Below are 10,713 nucleotides of genomic sequence, written 5' to 3' on the forward strand. Positions count from 1 at the left end.
TGTTCAAAATATTGTGTCTATTGATTAAAGGAACACAACTCTTTAAGAATTATGTATGTTCAAAACATTGTATCTATTGTCAATAGAAAAGACACAACCATTTGTACACGTAACTAATCATAATTGCTACGTGCAATATGTATAAATAAGTCTTTGTCCACTATTTCAAAAATAGTAGCACTAAGTGTACATTTTAAGAAATCATTAAGATATTTTTTTTTGTTCAAGAGAGTTGAGAATTTCTTACTATTGCTAATTTAGAAATTCTTAGGTTTCATTGTATCTTGGGAGAGTATTGTCATCAACCCTATAGTAACTAAGTGTGGGGACAAATATCTCTCTAAAGAAAGCGATCTAATCGTGCCTTGAAACCACTACACAAATATAAGATTTTGTCATCTTCTCATAATAATATACCCAACAATTTTAGAGAGATATTTCTTGAAGATGACACAAGATCAAAACACTACATTCAAGGTCATGAATCAAGAGTTCGTCAAATTAGATCGCTTTGATGGAATGAACTTCAACCGTTGGAAAGACAAGATGATGTTTTTTCTTTCAGTTCTCAATCTTGCATATGTGATTGACCCAAAGACTACACCAATTACCGATGCCGCTGAAAATTCCACATCGGAAGAGAAAGAAAAGATTGTTTAATTGAAGAAGAAACGTGATGAAGATACTTTTGCATGTCGAGGTCATATTCTCAATACTTTATCCGACCGACTCTATGATCCCTACATGTCAATTCAATCACCATTAGAGATTTGAAAATCTTTAGAAGAAAAGTATAATACCGAACGACAAGGAACAGATAAGTTTATTATGATAAGATATTTTGAATTTATTATGAATGATATTATGATCAAATTTATGAATTACAAATTCGTGTAAGTAGACTTCGTGATCTACAAGTGGTGATCCTTGAATCATTACAAGATGAAGAATATTTATTTTAATGAATTTGATAACTTTTGTGAATTATGTGGTATTGTGCATGATCTTCCACTCAATATACTCCGCAACAAAATGGTTTGGCGGAAAGAAAAAAAAATCGTACGTTAGTGGATATGGTTACTTTAATGTTATTAAATGCAAAATTACCTAACAATTTGTGGGTGAAGTATTATTGATATCATATCATATCCATAATAAGATACCATCAAGACATAGAAAGGTTTTTCTTTATGAAATTTGAAAAAGGAAGAAAACCTAATTTGAATTATCTAAAAGTGTGGGGGTATTTAGTCTTTTATCGAGTTCCTGATCAAAAGAGAATCAAATTAGGGCCAAGAGTCATAAAAGGCACTTTTATAGTATATGCTCAAAATTCTAAAGTATATAAATATTAGACTTAGTGTCTAATATAGTTGTTGAATAAGAGAGGTAGAATTTATTGAAAATAAATTTATCAATTATTCAACTTCTGATTTAGAATATCCCAAAATGATACAAATGTTTCACAACAAATATATATGGAGCAACTGGAAAGCTATGTACTACCCGGAAATGAAAAGAAAGTTTTCAAATTAATTAAGTCTTTGTATGGGTTAAAACAAGCGCCTAAACAATGGCATAAGAAGTTTGATTCAGTTGTGTTATCAAATGGCTTCTCACATAATAGTGCGGATAAATGTATTTACTCAAAATTTACTAAAAATTATGGAGTAATCATTTGTTTATATGTTGATGATATGTTAATTATCGGAACAAATTTAGAATAAATTCGTATAATGAAGGAGTATCTAACTTCTAAATTCAAGATAAAGGATTTGAATGAAGTTGATACAATATTAGGCGTAAAGGTTCATAAGAATGAAGTTGGCTTTACTTTAAGTCAATCTCATTATATCAAAAAGGTATTGGAAAAGTTTGATCATCTCACAATTAAAGAATCCAATACGTCGTATGTCCTAATCTTAAATTAGAAGGAAATATGGGAAGACCTATAGCACAATTAGAATATGCTAGTGTTATAGGAAGTTTAATGTATGCAATGCATTGTACTAGACTTGATATAGCATTTGCTGTGTGCAAATTATCAATGTTTACAGGAAAGCCTAGCAATCAACATTGGAAAGTTATAACAAGAGTTCTTGGTTATCTCAAGAAAACCATAAACTTGGGATTACACTATAGTGATTATCCCGCAGTTTTAGAAGGTTATTCCGATGCAAGTTGGATTACAAATTTTAGTGACAACAAATCCACTTCAGGATGGATTTTCACCATTGGTGGTGGAGCAATAAGTTGGGTCTCAAAGAAACAAACATGTAATACACGTTCTACTATGGAGGCTGAGTTCGTAGCTTTATCAGCCGCAGGTAAAGAAGCGAAATGGTTAAGAAATTTGTTATATGATATAAAGCTGTGGCCACAGCAGACGACAGCCATTTCAATCTTCTGTGATAGTGAATCAACCATGTCTCGAGTATATAATAAGGTTTATAATGGAAAGTCTAGACATATAAGTTTGAGACATGAATTTGTGAGGCAACTAATAGATGATGGTGTAATTACCATCACTTATGTAAGATGTCAAGAAAATTTAGCAGACCCTTTAACTAAAGGTTTGTCAAGGGATAAAATCAAAGAGACTACTGTTAAAATGGGATTAAAACCTATTATTGCTAAGTGATGGGAACCCAACCTTATTCTAGTAGACCACTAGTTTCAAAGTTTAATGGGTAATAACAAGTTATTTAGCAATTGGAGCACTAAGGTATAGGATTTAGTGCTATTTACAATAAATTAGAAGGGTGAGTTTAAACTCTTAATGGAATGATAATATTATCAATATTCCGCCTATATGAATATAAGAGTGGTGCCGCTCTAATAAAAAAATTTAGAGGTTTTATTTTCGTAAATATTCATGAAACCAGGATATGAGCACAAGGCCATATAAGTGCTTAAGATTGTAAACTCTTGAACTTGGAGGGTATAAGTAATGTGTGTGATTTTTGGTACTAGCATTTGGAGTATAGGTTTAATCGATTAGACACCTATTACTTCGTTAGAATTTTAAAATTTACACTAAAAAAATGTTTAATTTTAGTGACACATTCTTTATGCATATACTTGTATGACATTTAAATTTTGTAAATAGTGGAGGATTGAATGTTATTTACAAAGTTGATTAATTAATATTATTAATATTATTGATATTATTATTAATATTATTATTAATATTAATAAACGGTTACTAACCGTTTAGTACCATTTGGTTGAAGGGACACAACCTTTTAAGGATTGTATATGTTTAAAATATTGTGTCTATTGACTAAAGGGACACAACTCTTTAAAAATTGTGTATGTTCAAAATATTGTATCTATTGGCAGTAGAAAAAACACAACCATTTGTATACGTAACTAATCATAATTGCTATGTGTAATATGTATAAATAAGTTTTTGTCCACTATTTCAAAAACAGTAGTACTAAGTGTACATTTTAATCAATCATTAAGAGATTTTTTTTTTGTTCAAGAGAGTTGAGAATTTTTTACTATTGCTAATTAAGAAATTCTTAGGTTTCATTGTATCCTAGGAGAGTATTGTCATCAACCCTATAGCAACTAAGTGTGGGGACAAATATCTCTCTAAAGAAAGCGATCTAATCGTACCTTGAAACCACTACACAAATATAAGATTTTGTCATCTTCTCATAATAATATACCCAACATTTTCATCTAACAGCTCTTAATTATTAACTTCACGTGCACGTTGACTTTACCTAAATTTTTATTTTTTTTTAACTTGGATTGTTGAAATCTTTTTCACTAGGATGAAATATTTTCTGACTTCAACTAATTGTATCATATTGTTGGCACAACGGCATGGTTTTCTACTTTGACAAGATTTTACTGTTTTTGTAAGATTTTCTATTTTAGTATAATTTACTGTTTTCGGAAGATTTATGGTTGTTCTAAGATTTTCGCATTATTATATATTTTCACGAGATTGATCTTTCCATCAATACTAAATTAGTGCACACGTTAATCACTTTAAGCTGTGAATCTTGGGACTTTGTTGATACCTTTGGAGATAAAAATGGTGGTAAAAATATAGCAAGAGTAGAGAAGAAACTAAGGCAATTCTTTATTTGTTTTGTACAAACTTTCCTCTAATCTTAATTTGTCTCCACTGACATGAATTCAAGCGTAAAAGAGTTACTAGTGAATTTTTTGCATGATACATACAATAAAGATTGCCTAATTATTTTACATTCACTTGATCAAGTATTACAATAATAATATTTTTCACAATGATATTCTCGATCATTCATTCTATGCAAAAAGTAAGGTGTTTATTATTTTGAATTTTGATGAATAAAAAAATAGTTATAAATTTATGATGACAAGGTGCTACTTTGCAAGGAGCAGGTGCAGGTAACGCTGCTTCTTGTGTTGGATCATCAAAGTTATGTCAATGCAATCAATAAAAAAGAGCTTATTATATACATATACAAAAAAATACAATGATATCTTAGTTATTTAAAATTTACATACAGGTGTCTTTACTAGAAAATAATATTAAGAAGGGTCAAATAATTTAATAAATTTAACTAAATTATCGTCTAACAATTCTTAACTATTAATTTGAGTCTTCACCTTGCCTTAGCTGCACCTAGAAACCTTTAGTACAGGCCAAAGAGAATACTCACGATCACGAGATAAAGCATGGTTTCCAACTTTTTTGTGTAGATTTTCCCTCCACTAGTTACAATTCGTTTTTTTTTTTTTTTTTTTGCACTCCAAAGAAAACACACAACACAAGATTTTCCCTTTAATTTTCTTGCTTCTAACAACACACTCGTTGAAACAACACTGAAGGAACATGAATCCTACCAATGAAGAACCCACCATTGACATTAATTACTCCGGAAGGCATGTGTCCTTCGCCGAAGACGAATGCCGTCCAGCCGAAGAAGAGCCAATAACACAATACCATCCAAGCAATAACAATAACATTCCCCTGCTGCTGCAGCCATCATATGAAAGATCGAAATCCATGATGCATGACGAGCTTCGAAATTTTCGAATTAGCCTAAAGTGGTGTGCACTTGACCACTCTTCATGCGTTGGGAAACTCATCTCTTATGTGGTGTTCGTTTTCCTCGCCGTGGTTGTGCCTCTTCTAACCTCCATTTTTGTCAGAGTCCCTGCGTCTTCCCCTGAAGATGATCCAATCTCATTCAACAAGCTTGTTCAGGTGCCGGAATCCACACTCGCCATCATTGCCTTCTTCACTCTCTCTTGTTTCTTCCAAAGGTATGTACGTAAAACCAATGATTAAATCTAAACAAATTATTCATCCTTCCTTCTTTACTTAGCCATCAACTCAATTTTTTTAGTCTAGTAATCTAACAATATACTTTATCCATACTTTTAAACATTAGTAATGAAATTTGTGCATTCATGGAAACAGGTATGGGCTAAGGCAGCTTCTGTTCCTGGACATGTTGAGAGACGACAGCAGCTACGTACGAAGAGGATACAAAGTAGAACTGGACAAGTCCTTCAGATACTTGGCTTACATAATGCTTCCCTCCTTCTTCCTTGAGTTGGCCCACAAGATCATCTTCTTCTCCGCCGTTAAGATCTCTGCTCCACACCTCAATCCAACGTTCCCCCTCAACTCCATCGCCTTTGTCTTGGTTCTGGTGTCATGGCTTTACAGAACACTGGTGTTCTTGGTGCTGTGTGTGCTCTTTAGACTGACCTGCGAGCTCCAGAGGCTGAGGTTTGAAGGGGTTCACAAGCTCTTTGAAGGATGCGGCTCTGATGCCAGTCTCATATTCGGAGAACATGTGAGGATCAGGAAGCAGTTGTGGCTCACAAGCCATAGGTACAGGTTCTTCATCATTGGCTGCTTGGTCACCATCACTGTTAGCCAGTTGGGTGCTCTCTTGCTCGTTCTTGCTTCTAAATCTGACAAGACCTTCTTCAATTCTGGAGATCTTCTGGTAATAACCATTCTATTATTTATCTGTTCATGAAAGATGGAGTTGAATTTCAATTTCTAACTTTTTATATATATATATGTAGATATGTTCAGCAGTGCAGTTGAGTGGGTTCATGCTGTGCCTGGTGGGTGCTGCAAGAATCACACACAGAGCTCAAGGGATAGTGGCCATAGCCACGAGATGGCACTTGTTAGTAACCAATGCCTCTTCTGATTCCCAACACTGCAAACCCCAAATTCCTGATGGACTAGCCAGTGACAACAGTGATTCTGATTCCTCGGACATAAAGATATCAGTAATCCCACAACAACTCTCTATATTCCAAACCAGGCAATCTTTAGGTCAGCTTTTCTAATATTTTCATAACATAGATGATTTCACTGAAGAGAAACAATATTTAACTAAAATTATTATCTTTAGGATAAAATATTATTTTCATCTTCAACACTTGAAATAAATCTTAAGTTGATATTTAACTTTTAAATGTTTTATTTTAGTCAAAAAAGAATTTAAATTTTTTATTTCATTCTCAACAAATTTTAAACATATTTAATATTATCTTCAATTAAATTTGACTCAAACAATTAGCATAATTTAATAGTGTTATACGGTCATCTAGCGAAAGAATTATCTTGATTCACTGTTCAAATTGATTAATTTAAAAACCAGGATCAATTTTATAATAAAGTAAAACTGGAACACTAATTGATTGCTATTTTCCTCTACAATCTATGATGCTTATGTTAGTCCCATTATTTTTCTTCGCAGTGACATACTTGCAGCATAACAAAGGGGGAATAACGCTGTATGGGTTTACACTTGACAGAGGATTGCTCCATACTCTCTTTGCATTTGAGTTGTCTCTGGTGCTTTGGATTCTGAGTAGGGTGGTTGTGTTATCTTAAATAAGCTCTTCATTTCTAGTTTAAAAGTAGGTGATTTTTAGTTGGTTCTCTTGTAAATAAGAGATTAGTTACTCTTTATGACATGACATGTTAAAATGATTATTAAAAAAATTTAATTGTGTCATCATGACTAATACTAATTATATTTTTAATTTGAGTTTTAAAACCCAAATCATACAATTATATTTGATACGTCGCCACATACCTCGGCCGCACAAAAAGCTCAGAACGTAAACAGATAAGACCGGGCCCACTTATTTGAAAATAAAGAAACGTGCTCAACAAATTTGATCACCAAAACAGAATACGATAACCAACCTACAAACTCGGACTTATCCACAGCAAACGGGTAAAACAACGTCTATAAAGCCAAACTGATATTCTCGGCTAAAGATCAGGTTCTATTCTCAATCTTCATATTTACTTGATACACTCACTAAAGATTATTATTGACTTGAGCGTCGGAGTATCTTTTGCAGGTATTCCCGCCGCGGTGTTCAGTCCTGGCCGACGTATAGTTCTTCCTCTTCGTCAGCAGCATGCTCGGAATTGCTAAAGCTCGGCCACCCCAGTACACGGACGAATTACTTGGCGCCCACTGTGGGGTCCGAATATAGCTAACCCCACTACCCTCTTTGCTTAATCTTTTACTCTGTTTTGCAGGATTTCCGATCCTCGAATATGGCTGACAATGAGAACCCTCAATCCACACAAGCTGAGCTCCTAGCTCAAATCACTGAACTTCAGGCAGAAGTGTGGAGGTTAGCAATTGACAAAGCAATCCGACCAGTGGCGCAAAAGAAAAGAAACCTCGGAGAAGAGAAAAAACAAGCAGCACTAGAAGAAACCAAGAAACTCCTCAACGCAGGTTTCATCAGAGAGATCCGCTTCACCACATGGCTCTCAAATGTGGTAATGGTAAGGAAAAACTCAGGTAAATAGCGCATGTGCGTCGACTTTACAAATTTAAACAAAGCTTGCCCTAAAGATGTTTACCCATTACCTTGCATTGATAAATTAGTTGATAATGCTTCCGGTTTCAAAAGCTTAAGTTTTATGGATGCATACTCTGGTTACAACCAGATTCTAATGCACCCAGAGGACCAAAGCAAAACAGCTTTTATAACAGAACATGGAAATTTTTGTTACAAGGCAATGCCTTTCGGTTTAAAGAATGCATGGGCGACGTATCAAAGACTAATGGACAAAGTATTTCGACAGCAAATAGGTCGGAATATGGAAATTTATGTAGATGATATGGTAGCAAAAACGTCTGCACAAGGTTCACATTGTGACGACTTGTTAGAAGTCTTCAACCAAGTCCGAGCATACAACATGAGGCTCAACCCAGACAAATGTGCCTTTGGAGTTCAAGGAGAAAAATTCCTCGGCTTCATGCTAACCTCACGAGGGATAGAAGCAAACCCAGAAAAATGTAATGCAATACTGAACATGGCAAGCCCGAAGACAATTAAGAAGTCCAACAACTAGCAGGGAGAGTAGCTGCTCTGTTACGCTTCCCACCTGCAGTGGCAAACCGATCTTATCATTTCTTTTAAACATTCTCTAAGAGTAAGAAATTTACATGGACAGAGGAATGCAAAAATTCTTTTATGGAGCTCAAACAGCTCTTAACATCACCCCCAATACTCTAGAGACCAGAAACAGGTAAACCATTGTATTTATATTTATCAGTATCTAACCATGCTATAAGCTCGTCCCTAGTGATTGAAACAGGGAAAAAGCAAAACCCAGTATACTTCATTAGTAGGGTATTACAACCAACAGAAACAAGGTACCCAAAAATAGAACAGCTGGCGTTGGCACTGATCACCACGGCAAGGAGATTACGACACTACTTCCAGAGTTACACAATAATAGTACGAACAGACCAACCCCTAAGGCAGATATTAACCAGACTCGAGCTCGCGGGACGATTAATCAAATGGTCCGTCGAACTCTCTGAGTTCGACATTCAGTACGAATCAAGAAAAACTCTTAAATCACAAGTACTTGCCGACTTTGTATCAGAGATGACTAATGAAACACAACCTACAGAAGCCAGTTGGAGTATACATGTAGATGGAGCTTCAAACAGAGAAGGCAGCGGAGCAGGGATACTGCTAAAAGAAGGAGACAAAGTGATAGCCGAGCAATCACTACAGTTCCGCTTCAACGCAAGTAACAACCAGGCAGAATATGAGGCTCTGCTAGCAGGATTGAAACTCGCCCAGCAACTAAAGATACCTCGGATAACGATTTATTGTGACTCTTCACTAGTAGTGCATCAAATCAAGGGCGAGTACCAGGTAAAAGATCTTTTGTTAGAAAAATATTGGCTCATAACAAAGGATCTCATCTCAAAATTCAGCAAATTTGATATTATTCATGTAAACCAAGAACAAAACACCAGAACCGATGTGTTATCCAAATTAGCCACAACAAGGCAAACAGAAAACACATCGGCGCTGTCTCAACTAACACTCAATAAGCCGAGTTTCGAGTAGGATACAATTTTAAGCATCATGCAGGTACAAGATTGGAGAACACCTTTTCTCGATTACATCAACACAGGTGCCATACCAAACGAGGAACCAAACTTGCCGCTCTTTCGAAGAAGAGCAAGCTTCTACATAGTGGTAGGAAACACCCTGTACAGACGAGGACACTCCCAACCACTCCTCAAATGCATCAGCAAGGATGAGGCCGAAGAAGTTATGGCAGAAACACACGAAGGGGTCTGCGGAAACCACGTCGGGGGCCGAGCACTGGCTGCCAAAATATTACGAACAGAGTACTACTGGTCAACGATCAAAGAGACTTATCTCAAAAGTCAAGGCAGCGACAATTGTCAAAAGCACGCCACCGTTTCAGGAATCCCAGCCGAAAAGCTACACACCATAGAGGTAAGCTGGCCTTTTGATAGGTGGGGGCTGGACATCCTCGGACCTTTTCCAAAAGCGCCAGGCCAGGTAAAGATCCTTTTAATATCAATAGACTATTTCTCTAAGTGGATAGAAGCACAACCACTAGCACACATAATGGCAGAAAAGGTGAGATCTTTCCTATGGAAAAATATCATATGTAGGTATGGCATCCCGAGAGAGATAATCTCGGATAACGGGAGACAATTTACAGACCATAAACTTGCTTCTTTCCTAACAAATTTCAAAATTACACATCATTTCAGCTCAGTTGAGCACCCGCAAACCAACGGGCAAGTTGAATCAGCTAATAGAATTATCTTGCAGGGTTCAAAGAAAAAGCTCAGTGAGGCCAAGGGCGAGTGGGCCGACCTCATTCCAGAAATCTTGTGGAGTTACAATACTACAATACAATCTGCTACAGGAGAAACTCCCTTCAAGATGGTATATGGTGCAGAGGCACTAATCCCATTGGAGGTCAGCATTCCAACGATAAGGACCGAGTTTTACAATCAACAAAACAACTTGCAGGCCCGAACAACCGAGCTGGACCTCGTAGAAGAAGAAAGAGACATTTTAACCATAAGGCAACGAGCTATGAAAATGTTCATAGAGTGAAGACACAACAAAAGAGTGGCACACAGATCCTTCAATGAGGGAGATCTCGTACTCAGAAGGACAGAAGAAGCACGGAAGCTCCCAGCACATGGAAAATTAGGAGCAAATTGGGAGGGACCGCTCCGAGTATTTAAGAACCTCGGCAAGGGGGATTATAAGCTAGAAACCCTAAGAGGAGATCAACTTCTAGGAACATGGAATGTCTCCTCACTAAGGAAATATCAATCATAATACATATTGTAAATCTGCGGATGAGGGTACTCTTTTTCCCCTTCGAAGGTTTTTTTCCCAAACCACATA

General features: G+C 36.0%; 3 protein-coding genes across 3 annotated transcripts; all 3 read left to right on the forward strand.

Moving 5' to 3' along the window:
• Nucleotides 1-1,939: 1,939 nt before the first annotated feature.
• LOC140180295 (secreted RxLR effector protein 161-like) lies at nucleotides 1,940-2,641 on the forward strand. Its single transcript, XM_072220758.1, has one exon. It carries the CDS (start codon nucleotides 1,940-1,942, stop codon nucleotides 2,639-2,641), a length of 702 nt encoding a protein of 233 aa, XP_072076859.1.
• Nucleotides 2,642-4,668: 2,027 nt separating this feature from the next.
• Nucleotides 4,669-7,023, forward strand: LOC112754129 (uncharacterized). Its single transcript, XM_025801718.3, has 4 exons — nucleotides 4,669-5,271; nucleotides 5,429-5,966; nucleotides 6,049-6,307; nucleotides 6,735-7,023. Exons 1-4 carry the CDS (start codon nucleotides 4,838-4,840, stop codon nucleotides 6,869-6,871), a joined length of 1,368 nt encoding a protein of 455 aa, XP_025657503.1. The 5' UTR covers nucleotides 4,669-4,837; the 3' UTR covers nucleotides 6,872-7,023.
• A 529-nt stretch (nucleotides 7,024-7,552) lies between these two features.
• LOC140180296 (uncharacterized) lies at nucleotides 7,553-10,413 on the forward strand. Its single transcript, XM_072220759.1, has 5 exons — nucleotides 7,553-7,805; nucleotides 7,893-8,306; nucleotides 8,567-9,180; nucleotides 9,403-9,777; nucleotides 10,123-10,413. Exons 1-5 carry the CDS (start codon nucleotides 7,553-7,555, stop codon nucleotides 10,411-10,413), a joined length of 1,947 nt encoding a protein of 648 aa, XP_072076860.1.
• The last annotated feature ends 300 nt before the right edge of the window (nucleotides 10,414-10,713 follow it).

This window comes from Arachis hypogaea, chromosome 16, assembly GCF_003086295.3.
Source record: "Arachis hypogaea cultivar Tifrunner chromosome 16, arahy.Tifrunner.gnm2.J5K5, whole genome shotgun sequence".
NCBI lineage: Eukaryota > Viridiplantae > Streptophyta > Magnoliopsida > Fabales > Fabaceae > Arachis > Arachis hypogaea.